The sequence below is a fragment of the Aquarana catesbeiana genome, linkage group LG06 (assembly GCF_042186555.1).
Source record: "Aquarana catesbeiana isolate 2022-GZ linkage group LG06, ASM4218655v1, whole genome shotgun sequence".
Taxonomy (NCBI): domain Eukaryota; kingdom Metazoa; phylum Chordata; class Amphibia; order Anura; family Ranidae; genus Aquarana; species Aquarana catesbeiana.
In genome coordinates, this window is record NC_133329.1 from 384,845,443 (window position 1) to 384,863,051 (window position 17,609).

A 17,609-nucleotide genomic window follows, 5' to 3' on the forward strand; every position below is an offset into this window, starting at 1 on the left:
AGATGAGAGCCGTAAAATATATATGGAGAGATCTTTCAATGGTTGTCAGCCCCTGGCTTTCGATTATATGCCTGTGTTCAGTGAAGCATTAAAAGCTTGTATTGCATAATAAATTGTGTGTGTTATATATATATATATATTATGTGTGTATGGATAGAGAGATAGATATATATAGAGATAGATAGATATATAGAGATAGATATATAGAGATAGATAGATATATAGAGATAGATAGATATATAGAGATAGATAGATATATAGAGATAGATAGATAGAGATAGAGATAGATATAGATAGAGATATAGATAGAGATAGATAGAGATAGAGATAGATAGAGATAGATAGAGATAGAGATAGAGATAGAGATAGAGATAGAGATAGAGATAGAGATAGAGATAGAGATAGAGATAGAGATAGAGATAGAGATAGAGATAGAGATAGAGATAGAGATAGAGATAGAGATAGAGATAGAGATAGAGATAGAGATAGAGATAGATGTTAAAATAGAGCTAAATATATATATATATATATATATATCTCTAAGAGATGTTAAAATATATATATATATTATATCTCTCTTATATAGAGAGTGAATATATAAAATATAGGGAGAGAGAATATATATAATAATTATAATTTTTTTTTTTTTTTTGTGCGTGTATATATAATCGGAAGCCAGGGACTGACTCAAGCATTAAAAGACCTCTCCATATATATTTTATGGCAGCATATTTTAATTTTTTCTTTTTTACAAAGGGGCAGGGTTAGAACTGCTACCCATTAGGGAGCATTAGAACGGTATGTGACAAGAGCACTCTCTGATAGGGGTAGAGATGGTAACAGTATACCTTCAATAGAACATCTGTCGGGTTGTTTTTTTGTTTTTTGTCCTAATGACACTCTCGCTCTTCTACACTGTCCTGATGGCGTCAGTACAGGAAGTATGGAGAAATCTCCCCAAATGACGACATAGCAATAAAAATTTTGCAGAAGTTTAACCACTACTGGCTGTTGGGTATATGCAGTAGATGTTCTAAAAAGTTGGCTTTTATGTTGCATTTTTTTCCCCCCTAAACTCTCAATAGGGCTGTGTGTGGGTGGTTTAGATGCATACCATGCTTAACCACTTCCTGCAAATGGACGTACGTGTATTTCCTCAGGTTTCAGTGTTTCTAACAGGATCACTGCTGCAGCTGGCATGCCTTTTTTTTGTTGTTTTTTATTTCTCCTTATAATGTAAAAGTGATCTGAGCACCTATACAGCTGCTGGATCACTTTTACAGGTCGCGGAAGGTGGTCCCCTGCCGCTTCTGCCTTGGGCTCGCCTGTTCCACAGGAGACTGAAATGGGTGGTCAGAGGTGGCACACCATAGAGATGATCTGGAAATGTAGTTCCTCCATCTCTAAAGTGTGTGAAACTGGAAGCAACAAGGATTTTGTCACTTCCAATATTTGTTTATAAGCCGTTCCCGGGTTTTAAAGCATCTGATCATACTGATCTCTGTTTGATCAGCTGCTTTGAAGGGCAGAGGAGAGCCCAGACCCCAGATCTCTAAAGCCTTGTACACACCTCAGCTCAGGTTGGAGCCTCTGTACTAACCAGCTGATGTTAGTACAGTGATCTCCCCTGCTGTGCTATTGTGTTCTGACTGGAGGTCGATCCAACCACTCCCCACCCCCCCTCCTCAGCCATTGGTTGAGTGCGCTGATTGGAAGCTGGTTGGCAGACCTTTTTTGGTCATGAGTCCACATCAGAAGCTGGCCAAACGGCCGGCTTCTGTTGATCCGGCTGTCATACACAAGAGCCGAATGTCGGCTGTTTTCTATTGAGCCGCCTGACAGTCGGCCTGTGTGTACTAGGCTTTAGTAAAGTGTACTTGTCACTACCCATGGTTTTACAAGGGATGCTGTTTATCCCTTGTGATGGCAATAAAGTTAAGCAAAAAAAGTGACCAACAATAATTTTAAACCATAAAATGTAAAAAAATATATAAAATGCCCCGGTGCTTACATGCAAACACACATATATATATATATATAGGTCCCGCAGGCCTATGTAAGGTATTGCCGTGAGCATTGGAGCAATAATTCTAGCACCATACCTCCTGTTTAATTCTAAACTGGTGACCTGTAAAGCGTCACCTATGGAAATTTTTCGGTACCATAGTTTGTCACTATCTCCATGGGCGTGTACTATATTAAAGCATGACATGTTTATCTGTTTACTCAGCCTGCATCATTTTTTTTTTTTATATGTTACCAAACAGTTGGGTGCTATTTTTGTATGCACTAAAATCCCTTTATAGTATTTTTTTTTTTTCCTGAAAATTTGCATTTGATAAAACACTGCGCAAATGTTGGGTGAAAAAAAAAAAAATACAAAAACCACTGCCCCACCCCAACCCCACCCCCACCCAGGGTCTTTGCTTTCAGAAAATATGTTTGGGGGTTCTAAGTAATTAGTAAAAAAAAAAAAAAACAAAACAAAATGCAGATTTTTAAATATATGTGGGAAAGGTCTGAATTGGCTTGGGCCATTGGTTAATGGAGGAGTTTTTTTATGGCAGACCTCTGTTCTGTGATTATTTCCATTCAGAACAGTCTCATATCTGATATGTTTTTTGGCTTAATCAGACTTGCTCTAGAGGAAGCTCATTGTTATGCCATTTACAGCTGCCACTCCTGTCTGTACATCTTGTAATGATGATCACATATCAATGACTGCAGTCCTGCTGTAGCGGACTTCTCCAAGAGGTTAAGTAGTTGGCCACTAAATTATATTCGAGTCCGCCTTTGTATCCTCGGCTTGGCTGTGTTAATCTCCAATAATAGACTGTTGCCTCTGATATGAGTCTTTGGCCTGACTGTCTTGAACAAGAGAACATAAATTATAATTGACTACCTAAACAATCTGAGTAATGAAAGGAGGGAATTGAAAACGTTTGTTAGATCTAGTTCTTTAAAGCCCAACTCCACGCTAGTAAATTATCCCTTGCCCTGACCGCAAGGGCTAATAGCTCGTTTTTTGTTCTTTTGCACAGCCCCACTGCAAGGGATAATTTTGCCTATGGTTGGGCTATAACCTCTTGACCTCTGGAAGGTTTTAGCACCTTCATGTTTTGCTATTCAGCACTGTGCTACTTTAAAGCGTTTGTTAACCCAAAAAAAATTTAAAGTGATCCTGTTCCTTTAAAGCATTTTATACAGCACAGTGCTTGTGCTGTGTCTTTTGCCCCACTGTAACGCCTAAAAAACCTGGCTGATCCTGCCAGTTTCTGCCCTTCCCTATGTAAACAGACCACAGTGCATCATGGATGCTGAGCCCTGACACTGTGGTCAGTTTACGCGCCTCCGTCATCCGCAGCCCTGCTCTCCTGTGTCCTATCTGCCTGTCGGCTAATACCAGGGCCGCCGCACTCCCCCCCCCCCCCCCCCCCCCTTCAACCCGCTCCTGCTGATTTCATAACATATTTTTGTTGTTACCATCCTCTCTGCATTATTGGATGTGCTGCACTGCATGTGTTTTCTAAAAAAAATCCGGGCGGAAGTGACATTTTGACGTCTCTTCCTCCCTGCTATGGTATGGAGACGGGTGGAGGCCATCTTCCCCTCACTCAGCTCCATACCCAGCCACAGACAGGTCCCAATCGCCTCTGGCGCGGCCGACAGCTCCGGTAAGCGGCGGAGGGCGCTGGAGGGGGGCCCTCTCCCACCGCCGATAACCGTGATCTCGCGGTGAATCTGCCTCAGAGACCAACCATTATCGTTAACTGAACCGCCGCCTGAAGAGATGGATACCTTGGTTGTGGCGGCAGAGTCATTAACTAATAGTGATCAGTGATAATACTGTACACTGACACTGTACTAATGACACTGGCTGAGAAGGGATAAATTCTAAGGGCAATCAAGGGACTAACACTGCGCCTACCAATGTGTTATGTGTGCTGCTTTTTTACTTTGTGATTTGGCTGTTTTCTTTTTTTTCTCCCTGGTTTGTTTTTTTTTGTTTTTTTTTTCTCAAACTTTTTTTCATTTCTTCTCCAGGATCATGAAGAAGGTTGTGGGAAACAGATCAGGCTGCCCTACACAGGGTGATAAAGTGGTGGAACTTATCTATATCGATATTGTGGGACTGGCTCAGTTCAAGAAGACACTTGGCCCTTCCTGGGTGCACTATCAGTAAGTGGCATGCATACAATATTTTGACAGCAGGCTTCTAAGTGTTTTATAGAAATTGGAGCCCCTTCTATCACAATTTTTATTATAGATGTAGCCATTGTGTGTTCGTTGGAAGTCCCAAAACCCACCCGTTCATCTATACCATGGACCACAACTGTTGGTTTTACAAGCTCAACTCCAGCCATGCAGATAATAGGCAGTTTGAAAAGCATATATCAAAACTGAAAAACCCAAATTTGTTGGGCTGGGAGCATATAGTATCTTGAATTAAAATTGGTATGAAACCGTAGCTATCACTATATGCATGAACAAAACGCAAACAAAATATATGGAAAATGGTGAGGCGCTTGAAAAAGTCCAACATGAACAGAAAGTATATTGCTGGCACAGACTCAACTGGCAAAAATATATAAATGTAATCCACTTTTAAAAAGTCCAAAATAAGCCAAAGGGCTGTATCTTGAAGTACCACCGTCACCCAAACACACTGACTCTTACCCTTAGGTAGATAACAAGCATGGATATAAATCACTGACAGCTCCATAGCAGCACGGGGATGACTCTGTATCTCCTTCACAGAATTTCAGCAGGTTAATATAGGCATTATAGGAAATGTCCAGCGTTTCCAACCCCAAAAAATGGCCGCCGCCTCCCAGCATGCAAGTCGCGTCACATGTCTCCAACTCCTACGCGTTTCATCGTTGGGGCATGGCTTGGCATGCACTATGATATATATATATATATCTATATAGATATATATAGATAGATATATAGATAGATAGATATATATATATATATATATATATATATCTATATATATATATAGATATAGATATAGATATAGATATATATATATATATATATATATATATATATATATATATATATATATTAATATCTAGATATATAATATATTTATTTATATTATTTATTTTGGGGCGGCTTATCAGTGGGTGGGCATTACCTACGTTCCAGTAGGAAGCAATAGAAGATCTACTGATTGCCAACAACAGGAAATAATTATGCCAATCCATTGACAGGAAGCATCAATAATTATAGTGAATCTTAAGCAACTGAGCCAGGAAGCAGCGCCATCTTGTGGTACAAAAATATGTTAAAATTAAACAATAGCATTACACCATTCCATACATATTACTAAGACATTAATGAAACTTTAAATCAAAAATGTTGTCTAGGAGGAGACAATGGGGTAAAAAGTTAATATCCTACTATGTTCATACCATGGGGGGCATAGCACCTAACCTGATCCACTTAGTTTCTAAACATGATACCTCTCGCACCATATTACTACCTCTCCAGTTACCTGTGAATCTGTCAATACCTACAATTACAGTACCACTAGGATCTCTATTATGACACAGGTCATAATGCTTGGATAAACTGTGCTTAGGAAACCCTTCTTTTATATTGTCCACATGTTCACTCAATCCCACATGTAACATTCGTATCGTGCGACCAATATATTGAAGCTCACACGGGCACCAGACAACATACTCGACATTCCTAGATGTACAGATAATAAAGGGTTTAATGGGGAACTCCTCATTTGTGGCAGAGGACTGAAATGACTCTGTCCTCCTGCGCATATGTGCATTCATTTTACATATGGGGCACTTCCTGCAAGGGAAGAAGCCCCCCATATTCTGAAAAAACACACATTTCACACCAGATCCTTATCCAAGCATGCAGCCTGGCAGGCCACATGCCCTCAACATGGGCACAAGGTGCTTTGGGGTGGGGCCACATTCTGTGTTTTTTTTTTTTTTTTTTTTTTTTTTTTTTTTGTTTTTTTTTCAGAATTTTTCATTGCCGACATTTTTTTGTTTACATGAATCTGTCATCAAAGCCTGACAGCCAAGTCATTGGTTAAGGATGCAGGGCCTGGCTTCCTGGCCCCCGCTCCTTAACAACCAGCTATTCTTCACACAGAATTTGAACCAGTCGATCCATTTTTCGACCGATTCGAAACGTTTCGAAAATTTGGAATTCGTTAAATATATGAAACGAAATTTAACACATTTCAACGACATTCGTCACTTTCTTTTATTCGAAGATTTGGATACATCGGAATAACCAAAAATTTGTCTGAATTTACATTCAGATCAAAACGAATTGCACATGTCTACTTTAGTGATTTCCAGCATCCAGGGGTATTGTCCAGGACCAATATGTAACCATGTATAACATGTTGATGCCTGTTTTTCATATTCTTCAAAAAAAACTGACAGTGTTTCAGGGTCCAAACCACCCCCTCAGGGTTGAAGGTAAATCATAACCACTTAAAGCTTTGCCACAATGCTTACTTTTATGATCCTACATTCAATCCATACAGAATAACACATTAAAGCTTGCATTTGCATCCATTTCAAGTTCTGAATTGCCTCCAGTCCTAATGAAGCGGGAGCAGTTTGTCATTCGAAACGTGTTGGCAGTTTTGAAATACAATAAAGCTGTTTGGATTCCGTTTGCTTTTGGCATTCCTTCTGTTGGTTTATACTGAGCTTACACTGCCTTGCAAAAGTGTTCGCCCCCCCTTGGCTTTTTACCTATTTTGTTACATTACAGCCTTTAGTTCAATGTTTTTTTAATCTGAATTATATGTGATGGATCAGAACACAATAGTCTAAGTTGGTGAAGGAAACATGTATACATAACTATTTTTCCAAAATAAAAACGGATAATTGGCATGTGCCAATTCACCCCCTTTGTTATTAATCCCACAAAAAGCTCTGGTGCAACCAATTACCTTCAGAAGTCACATAATTAGTGAAATGATGTCCACCTGTGTGCAATCTAAGTGTCACATGATCTGTCATTACATAGACACACCTTTTTTTGAAAGGCCCCAGAGGCTGCAACACCTAAGCAAGAGGCACCACTAACCAAACACTGCCATGAAGACCAAGGAACTCTCCAAACAAGTAAGGGACAATGTATTTGAGAAGTACAAGTCAGAGTTAGGTTGTTAAAAAAAAATCCAAATCTTTGATCCCTAGGAGCACCATCAAATCATAACCAAATAGAAAGAACATGGCACAACAGCAAACCTGCCAAGAGACGGCCGCACACCAAAACTCACGGACCGGGCAAGGAGAGCATTAATGAGAGAGGAGCACAGAGACCTAAGGTGACCCTGGAAGAGCTGCAGAGTTCCACAGCAGAGACTGGAGTATCTGTACATAGGACGACAATAAGCCGTACGCTCCATAGTTGGGCTTTATGGCAGAGTGGCCAGAAGAAAGCCATTGCTTTCAGCAAAAAACAAAATGGCACGTTTTGAGTTTGTGAAAAGGCATGTGGGAGACTCTCAAAATGTATGGAGGAAGGTGCTCTGGTCTGATGAGAGTAAAATTGAACTTTTTGGCCATCAAAGAAAACTCTGTCTGGCGCAAACCCAACACATCACCCAAAGAACACCATCCCCACTGTGAAACATGGTGGTGGCAGCATCATGCTGTGGGGAGTTTTTCAGCAGTCAGGACTGGGAAACTGGTCGGAGTTGAGGGAAAGATGGATGGTGCTAAATACAGAGATATTCTTGAGCAAAACCTGTACCACTCTGTGTGTGATTTGAGGCTAGAATGGAGGTTCACCTTCCGGAAGGACAATAACCCCAAACACACTGCTAAAGCAACACTTGAGTGGTTTAAGGGGAAACATGTAAATGTGTTGGCATGGCCTAGTCAAAGCCCAGACCTCAATCCAATAGAAAATCTGTGGTCAGACTTAAAGATTGCTGTTCACAAGCGCAAACCATCCAACTTGAAGGAGCTGGAGCAGTTTTGCAAGGAGGAATGGGCAAAATTCCCAGTGGTAAGATGTGGCAAGATCATAGAGACTTATCCAAAGCGACTTGGAGCTGTGATAGCCGCAAAAGGTGGCTCTACAAAGTATTCACTTTAGGGGGGGTGAATAGTTATGCACATTGACTCTTATTTTGTCTTATTTGTTTGCCTCACAATAAAAAAAAAAAAAAAAAAAATCTTCAAAGTTGTGGGCATGTTCTGTAAATTAAATGATGCAAATCCTCAAACAATCCATGTTAATTCCAAGTTGTGAGGCAACAAAACGCGAAAAATGCCAGGGGGGGTGAATACTTTTGCAAGGCACTGTACATCCCTCGCAGTAGTTTCTCTGAAGTCATTTTTTTTTTTTTTTTTTTACCTTCCCAAAATGTGTTTTTGTGAACGGTTTGTGTTAGTACAGGTTTATACATAGGATGTTCAGAATAACTTTAAGGACAGGTTGGTTTATTAAATGTCCATTAAGCCCAGGTTCACACATGACCGGATTGGAACCGCTCACAAAATTGCGCATGCTCTTGACACTCGGACAATACACTATGCGCTTTAGCAGATGCTCGGGAACCATTGATTCTTAATATCACCCCCACAGATCGACAAAACATCCATTTTGTTGTGTATATTCTGTTTAGTGTGGCTTTCAAAAAAGGGTTGGAATTTTTTACCTGCTTTTTTCACAGGTACAGCAGCCCATTTAAGGGAATGGGCTGCAATGTGTGCTCACAAGCACACTGCACCACACACAAGTGTGACCCTTGGATAACATACAGTGTACTACCCAAGTCTTGAGATGTTCAACCCTTTGTTGGGGCAGGCAGTGTGTACATTTGGTTTACAACTGACAGTGAGATCTGGCAGCACCGGCGAGGGACCTGAGAAGAGGATCAGTGGTGCTCTGTGCAAAACCACTGCACAGGGCAGGTAAGTGTAACACGTTTGTTATTTTTAAACAAAAAAAAAAAAAAATGGCCTTTAATATTACTTTAAAGTAGACGTTCTCTAAATTGTGCTGCAAAGGTAGAAGTACACTTTTATATGTTTATTTAAATCCTCTTCCCAGGAACTGCATTCTTTCCTCCCTGTAATATTGGCTGTACCTCGCCCTTTGTTCTGGCGCGCCTAACGCATTTCCTTGGTGTGCAGCTATTTGGTTTAATCCATTTATGATCTCCTGCCAGAAGATATTGTGAGGCAATGTTTAAAACTAAGCTCCAGGGATATAATAGACACAAATTATTGCAGCTCTGTATCCATTAATCATTACATTTATTTATTTTTTTGTAAGTGTAAGCACCTAAATGTGACCCATGTATCGGCTTCTTGAAATCCACTGAACAGCAGCACTAAGACTGGGAGATGGAGAGGCAGCCGATCAGTTGTGCTGCAGTGCTCATTTGCTAGCATGGGACATTCAGATAGGAGAGAGCAGAGTGCCTGAGAAATGAGAGATGAGCTCATTGTGATGCTTTGCCTTTTCCCTGTCCAGTCACCGGCCTGGGGATGGACAATGCCTGTCAGTGTAACCGCCGGAGAGCGAAAAATCAGGTCTCCTGCCTTGCCAGGCAGAGCTGTGCTGTGAAGCGGAGCTGTGTATATGTCTGAACTGAATGGACAAATACAAATCCTTTAGCAAGGATTCTTAAACAGTATTTGTCTTTTCATATGTACATTTAGCTGGTTTCCTGGAGTTCAGGTTTAACTTGCAGGCTGTAATTCCTACACACATGAACCTATAACACCTTGTCTACCACCCTGTGGTTGTTCCTGGCCTCTTCCAGGAAGTCCGGGGCCGTGGAAAACTGCGTATTCAGTGAGAGCTGGATCAACTTGGGAGCATCCATCTCTGATCCTTCTTACAACTAATAATTCTGTAAGCAACATGAACTTTCAGGGTCACAGCTGTCACTCCTCGGATAGTATAGCTGAGGAAGCAGCTACTCAAGCATGATCTGTGCTTGAATAGCCACATTGGAGGAAGGGAGAGGAGGCTAGTTGGCCTCCTCTATTAAAGCAATAAAGTTTAAAAATAAAGTATTAAATTATAAAATTTAAGAAAAAAAAAAAACATTTAAAGCATCCCCATACACCCCTATATAAAATGTGCAGTGCAGGGCGAGTGCATGTATGTAAATATTGTGGTATTGCCGTCAACGTCGGAGTGAGAAATCTAGATCCCTAATTCAGTTTACTCTAAAGTTACTTTTTTTTTTTTTTTAAAGTATTGTCTATGGAGAATTTAGGATTTAGCTATGAGTAAGCACCCAGCATAGGTGCGAAACACCTGTACTTGCCTGTACTTTCTGCCACAGTATCTTGTATGCTGTATGCTATATGCTCCTGAATTTACAACAGATAGTTTTTGAAATATATCTTCCTGGAGTGCGGCTGTCCGGATTTTCTCATCTACTTTCAATATGGAGAATTTAGGCCGGTTTCACACTGGGGTGGTGGGTGCATCGGCGGTAAAACGGCGCTATTTTTAGCGGCGCTTTACCGTCGTTTTATCGGCGCTATTTGGCCGCTAGAGGGGCGGTTTTAACCCTCGGTGGCTGAAAAAGGGTTAAAACCGCAGCAGCACTTTGCCGGCAGTATAGCCGCGCTGCCCCATTGATTTCAATGGGCAGGAGCGGTGAATACACCGCTCCTTCACCGCTCCAAAGATGCAAAGAGGTTTTTTTTTTCTGTTCTGCAAGTGCACCGCTCCAGTGGGAAAGCCCTCGGGGCTTTCCCACTGGAGACACAGCAGTGGCTGTTTCAGGGCGCTTTGCAGGCGCTGTTTTTAGCGCTGTAGCGCCTGCAAAGCGCCCCAGTGTGAAAGGGGCCTAAGGGTATCATAGCTCTTTGCAAAATCAGTCATGTGCAGTTTTAAGGCTTTGACGATATCCATTTACTTGACGCAGCTCAATCTTTTTATATTTTACCAGAAAATTGAGTACAATATTTGTGTGCACTAAAATTCGTGTTGTGTTTTTTTCCCTGAAAATATGCTTTTAATAAGTAGCAGCGCAAATATCGTGTGACATAAAAAATTGCAACTACTACCATTTTATTCTCCATGGTCTCTACTTTCAGAAAATATATACTTGGGAGATTTACAGTATTTATTTATTTTTTTTAGCAAAAAATGCAGTTTTTATCATGTGAGAACGTTTTTAAAAAATTGTCCCGGTAGGCAAATGGTTAAAGTAATTGTAAAGGCAGAAGGCTTTTTTATCTTAATGAATTCTATACATTAAGATAAAAATACCTGTGTGCCGCCACCCCCTTCTAACACTTACCTGAGCCGGGCTTTATCCAGCGATGTTGCAGGAATGTCTAAGCTGCCCGGGACTCCCCCTCTCATTGGCTGAGACAGCAGCGTGGCACGATTGGCTCCCACTGCTATGAATTATTCAGCCAATCAAGATATAGAGGGGGTGGGGCCAGGTCGCAGCCCAGCTTGGGTGCCCCCACAGCACTGAAGGGGGCACTGAACAGGAGGGAGAGACCTGAGAAGAGGAGGATCGGGGCCGCTCTGTGCATAACCAACCGTACAGAGCAGGTAAGTATAACTTGTTTGTTAAAAAAAAAAAAAAAAACTTTACAATCAATTTAATGTAAAAAGTGTTTTGCGCTTCTAATGTTAAATGTGAAAAGTGTCCTGATTTTGTGTTTGACTTTAGTAGAAAATGAGGTTTGTTACTTGTTTAAACGAGTCCTAAATTAATTGCATTTCATTTTTCAGATGTATGCTGCGAGTTCTGGATTCGTTTGGGACTGAACCGGAGTTTAATCACGCCCAGTACGCCCAATCCAAGGGCCACAAAACACCTTGGGGAAAATGGAATCTGAACCCTCAGCAGTTCTATACTATGTTCCGTAAGCCCGCTTCTTAAGATTTTTAAAAACCTTTTTTGGTTTTATAGGGGGTAGAGGAGGAGATGGCAGACAGTGTACATTCAGGGCCATCCACCTCCCACTTACACAGAGGTCAGATTGGGAGCAGCCACTACGTCCCTATTGACATAAGTGGGACTGCCTGCACAGGGATGCACGGAACACCTGTGCAGGTAAACACGGCCATCACACAGGTTTATGCTGTAGTATGTCTGTGTGAACAAAGCCTAATCCTGGCCCAGCTTTACTACTTGTGGAGTTGGACTAATCTGATATAGATGAGTCTGAAGTCCTGTCTGCGATGCTTGATCCAGGTCAATAACTTACAATGTCATGACCTCAAACTAGCAAGAGAAAGTTTAAAAGCTAATCATAGAAAGTAGTATTTTACTGAAAGACTAGTTGATGCTTGGAATAGACTTCTAGCAGAGATAGTGAGCCAGTGGAAAGTAAAGTGGATTTAACCTCTTGCTGAACGCTGACAGTGAACTGTAATGTGAGCGGCAAGTGCAGGCATGGCAGAGTACATGTACTTTGCTGGCTTGCTTCTCGGTTTGGGAACCGGTTTGCTTTGGGTCGCCCCCTGCCGACCTGTGCTGTGTCCGAGTTGGGCAGTAGATTTCAGCCAATCATTTAGGCTGGGTTCACACCAGCTGCCGCCACGGTGGCTCACAGCGAGAGGTCTGGTGCGCCCCTGTACAGTTTCGGGAGCGAATCAGCTCTGAATTTTTGGCTGAATTTGCACCTGAAACTGAGCCAAAGACACACAGGGCCCTTTTCCAATCCGTGGCCGCCCTGGAGCTGTGTGAACCATCTTCATTGAGAGCCAGTCAGTCTTCTGTAATAGGAATTGGATGCGGAGAAAACCCTGCATCAAATTCGCATCAGTGTGAACCCAGCCTTAGACTGAAACCTGCTGATCAGCTGTGTCCAATCACACAGTGTTCTGTGTTTACAAACACATGGAGCTCTGTGTACAGAGAACAGTGATCTGGCTGTTTCTTCTCCCTATAAAGCAGGGAGAAAAACAGCCAGATTAGTAAGTAAAAGCAGCACATTAAACATGGTTAGGCCCTTTTATTACCTCTAGATGTGGTCCCCTTCCCAGGCAGTGTCATTAGTACACTATTATCACTGTATTGGTGTCATTAGCAACCTCAGTATCAGTGACCCTTCCAGCCAGTAGTGCCAGATTGCCCTCCACCCTATCACAGTCCCACTATAAGTTGATCACCGCCAGTACACTATAGCATCTGTAGCTGCATAAGTTCCAGTATATATACCATCATTTGTAGACTCTCTAACTTATACCCAAACCAATTATACACTTATTGGGGTTTTTTTTTATACCAAAGACATTTTGGCCTAAATTTATAAAATGCGTGAACTACTTTTTTTTTTTTGGTATGTTCTAAAACAGTAGAAAATATCATCTTTTTTATTTTTTTTTTTACTGGTCTTTTTTTGTTTATATATTAAACATAAAAAAAACCTAGTGGTGATCAAATACCACCAAAAGAAAATATTTTGTATGAAAAAAAAATTGCATAAATTGAATTTACGTGGCCACGCAATTACCAGTACGGCCGGGTTCACATGCGTGCGTCCTCAGTTCCCAGCATGGGGTCCGGTGCATCCCTGCTCACTGGTTCAGGTGTGAATCGGGTCCAGATTTTTGCGGCACATGACCCTTTTGAAATGCGGACCGTGGCTTCCCTAAGCTGTGTGAACAGCTCCATTGCGAGCCGGGCACACTCGCATGTGATGCGAGGAAACCCCCGCATCTAACTCGCACATATGTGAACCCAGCCCTAAAGTAGCGCAGTGCTGAGTAGCAAAAAATGCTTTGGTCATGGAGCGGGTCAAATCTTATGGAGGTCAAGTGGTTAAACATGCTTTACCCTGGGTTCACACTATTGCAAGCACAGACATCGTATGTGATTTGCACAGCATTGCTGTGCAGATCACATGCGATGTCTGTGCAATGCGAATTCAGCCATACAGTTGTATGGCTGAACTCGCATTGGATTTGCACGAAAAAGGCGCAGGAACTTTTTATTTTTCCTTGCACTGGAATCGGATCGCATTGGGTGTCCACATCCATGCAATCCGATTCCTGTTCAAATTCACAGTTCGTACTGCGAACCGATCTGGGGGGGGGGGCGACATTAACTTTTGTGTTGTCGCCTGCAGCGGTTCGCCGAGGGCGGTGTCTGTGAAGGAGATGCGATGTAGGAACCGGCACTGGTATTGCGCTGGTTCCCGCATCGCAATGGTGTGAACCCGGGCTTAGACTAACCTAGATTTATACTAGCGCAAGTTTAAAAAAATTATTTTAAAAAAGGGTAGACCTATTGTACCGCTTGGTATTTTTTCTGCTGTCACTCTTCTATGGTTCTATGCCAGCTCTTACCCAGCACCCATGGTGACAATGGTAGATTCCATACTGCTATAGTCATATGTCCTCTCAAAGGCAGTGGGGTGAATGGTGAGTTCTTTGTTTTAGTTCTGCTTTATTTTATCAGCTCCTTAAAAACCATGTTTTCCATTATTCTATTGGCTCCTTCATTAAAGGAGCCCTACTGTCTTTGAGAAGACATGTGACTATAGCAGTATGGAAGCTACCATTGCCAACATGGGCGCGGGCTGAGAGAGCTGTCATAGAAACCTAGAATAGTGACAGCAGAAAAGTCCAAGTGGTCCAAGCCTGTCAATTTTTTTAATGTATTGTGTGTGTGTGTGTGTGTGTGTGTGTGTGTGTGTGTGTGTGTGTGTGTGTGTGTGTATAGATCTAAGATTGTCTCAAGCATGTTTGCGTTTTTTCCATATTTTCGAACTCATTAAAAACATATATTTTCCATTGTTCTGAAAACCATTCATTTTTCCGTTAATCTGAAGATCTTTAGTTTTTAACTATTCTTATCTTTAGTGCAGTGATGACCCTGGATATGACAGGTCAAAGCTTCCACATCTTCTTCTTCCTTATTGTCAGACGAGCCTCTTTCATGTTCATCTGCTAGCCGAGCTATAGATATTGTGACTGACATGGAGAGGCAGATAGAGAAACCTATTACTATTCCTGGCTGTTCCTGTAAAGTGAGCGCTGTGTCCAGCAATTCAATTTCTGAAAACTTGTTACCAAACCATTTCCCCTTGAAATTTGTATTCTTTCTCTCTCTCTATCCCCAGCAAACCTGCCTGGGGTTCTGACAGCCTGAAATTAATACCAGCTGACAATTGGAAGCCTTTTCTTCTGATGAAATCACAAAGGCTGGTGTACAGTTTATTTTATGCCCTTTTCACCTTGTCCAGCATTCCGCTCCAAAATAATAATAATAATAAAAGAAAAAAAAAAAAAAAAACTTTTAGGGCGGTTGCACACAGCATATCCATTCTTCTGCTCTGCTGACAAAGGGAAAGAATCGGTGAATGGATATGTTATGCTAATCCATGGATGCATGCAGTTCTTCAATTGGAATTGTCTCTGCGGTGCAGTCCTTCTGTATAATACAGACAAGGTTTAAAGATAAACTCCAGGCAGAATAGTTTCTTTAATTTATTTCCATCTAATCACACTTGGGGGGGGGGGGGGGGGGGTGAGGAAGCTGTCTTACTTTCTGCCCCAGTGACACAAGGACTAGAATGTCTGCGACTGGCTATAATGGTACAGGAAGACAGACTTGATTGAGGGTATATCCCTTCCTCACTCTACTATTAAAGTGGTCCGTATATATTTGGACACAGGCACCATTTTCATACTTTTGGCTCTGTATGCCACCAGAACAAAATTACAAAATTTAAAACTAAACAATCCAAATTAATTTGAAGTGCGGACTTTTAGCTTTTAATTCAAGGGGTTGATCATAAATATCAAGTACAAATTTTAGGAACTGCAACCATTTTTATACAGAGTCTCCCCATTTTCAGGGGCTCAAATGTAATTGGACAAATGAATACATTAATAAATAAAATGTTCATTTTTAATATTTTGTTGAGAATCCTTTGTTGGCAATGACTGCCTGAAGTCTGGAACCCATGGACATTACCAAAGACTGGGTTTCCTCCTTTCTGATGCTTTGCCAGGCTCTAACTGCAGCTGTCTTCAGTTCTTTGTGGGTCTTTTTGCCTTCAGCAAGTGAAACACATGCTCAATTGGGTTGAGATTAGGTTATTGACCCGGCCATTGCAGAATATTCCACTTCTTTTCCCTCAAAAGTTCCTGGGTTGCTTTTGCAGTGTGTTTTGGATCATTGTCCATCTGCACTGTGGAGCTCCGTCCAACTTTGCAGCATTTGGCTGAATCTGGGCTGACCATATATCTCTAAACACTGCAGAATTCATCCAGCTGTATCTGTCTTCTGTCACATCAATAAACACCAATGACCCAGTGCCACTGGAAACCATGCATGCCCATGCTATCACACTGCAAGCTCCACCATGTGACCACAGATGACCTTGTGTGCTTTGGATCATGAGCTGTTCCAAGCCTTCACACTTATTTCCTCCAGTCATTCTGGTACAGATTATTCTTTCATCCCTCTAAAGCAGGGGTGTCCAAACTTTTTTCAAAGAGGGCCAGATTTGATGAAGTGAACATGCGTGAGGGCCGACCATTTTGCCTGACATTCTTTGAACCATTAAAATTCGGTCAAAGTGTGTTCGTTTGAGCACTAATACACTGCCCAACAAGAATTCTCTTGCCTTTGTGGCTGTGTGTGAGTAAAGAGATGAGCTTGGGCGTATTTGGAGCAGCACCACTCACCATTGCCAGGAATGCACTCACCATTGCCAGGAATTCACTCACGAGTGCCAAAAATTACCTACAGGAGAATCTCCTGTTTACACGGCAGCCTCTTTAACTACTTCCATACAGGGCATTTTCACCCCCTTCCTGCCCAAGCCAATTTTCAGCTTTCAGCGCTGTCGCACTTTGAATAACAATTGCGCGGTCATACAACACTGTACCCAAATGAAATTTTTATCATTTTTTTCCCCACTAATAGAGCTTTCTTTTGGTGGTATTTGATCACCCCTGCGTTTTTTTATTGTGCTATAAACAAAACAAGAGTGACAACTTTGAAAAAACACAATATTTTTTACTTTTTGCTATAAGTATCCAAATTTTTTTTTTTAAAACAAATTTTTTCCTCATTTTAGGCCGATATGTATTCTTCTACATATTTTTGGTAAAAAATATCGCAATAAGTGTATATTTATTGGTTTGCGCAAAAGTTATAGCGTCTACAAAATAAGGGGATAGATTTATAGCATTTTTATTATTTTTTTTTTACTAGTAATGGCGGTGATCTGCGATTTTTATCGTGACTGCGATATTGTGGCGGACACATTTTGACACATTTTTGGGACCATTCACATTTATACAGCGATTCGTGCTATAAAAATGCATTGATTACTGTATAAATGTGACTGGCAATGAAGGGGTTAACCAGGAGGGGGCGCTGTAAGGGTTAATGTGTTGCTAGGGAGTGATTCTAACTGGGGGGGGGGGGGGGGATTCACAAGGGGAGGAGACCGATCAGTGTTCCTCTGTACAAGGAACACACCATCGGTCTCCTCCCATCTGACAAGACATGGATCTGTGTGTTTACACACACAGATCCACGGTCCTGCTCGGTTACCGGGCAATCGCGGGTGCCCGGCGGACATCGCGGCCGCTGGGCACGAGCACCGGGACCCGAGCGATGCGGCGCGCACGCGCCCCCTGGGCTG

General features: G+C 41.7%; 1 protein-coding gene across 2 annotated transcripts in view; it reads left to right on the forward strand.

The window, feature by feature from the left end:
* Window positions 1-17,609, forward strand: part of MGAT5 (alpha-1,6-mannosylglycoprotein 6-beta-N-acetylglucosaminyltransferase) — a 225,950-nt gene that overhangs the window by 148,166 nt on the left and 60,175 nt on the right. For both annotated transcript variants that reach the window (XM_073634279.1, XM_073634278.1), the window contains exons 9-10: window positions 4,045-4,179; window positions 11,728-11,861. In XM_073634279.1, coding sequence (XP_073490380.1) covers window positions 4,045-4,179; window positions 11,728-11,861 — 269 coding nt within the window. The remainder of the gene's footprint in view (window positions 1-4,044; window positions 4,180-11,727; window positions 11,862-17,609) is intronic.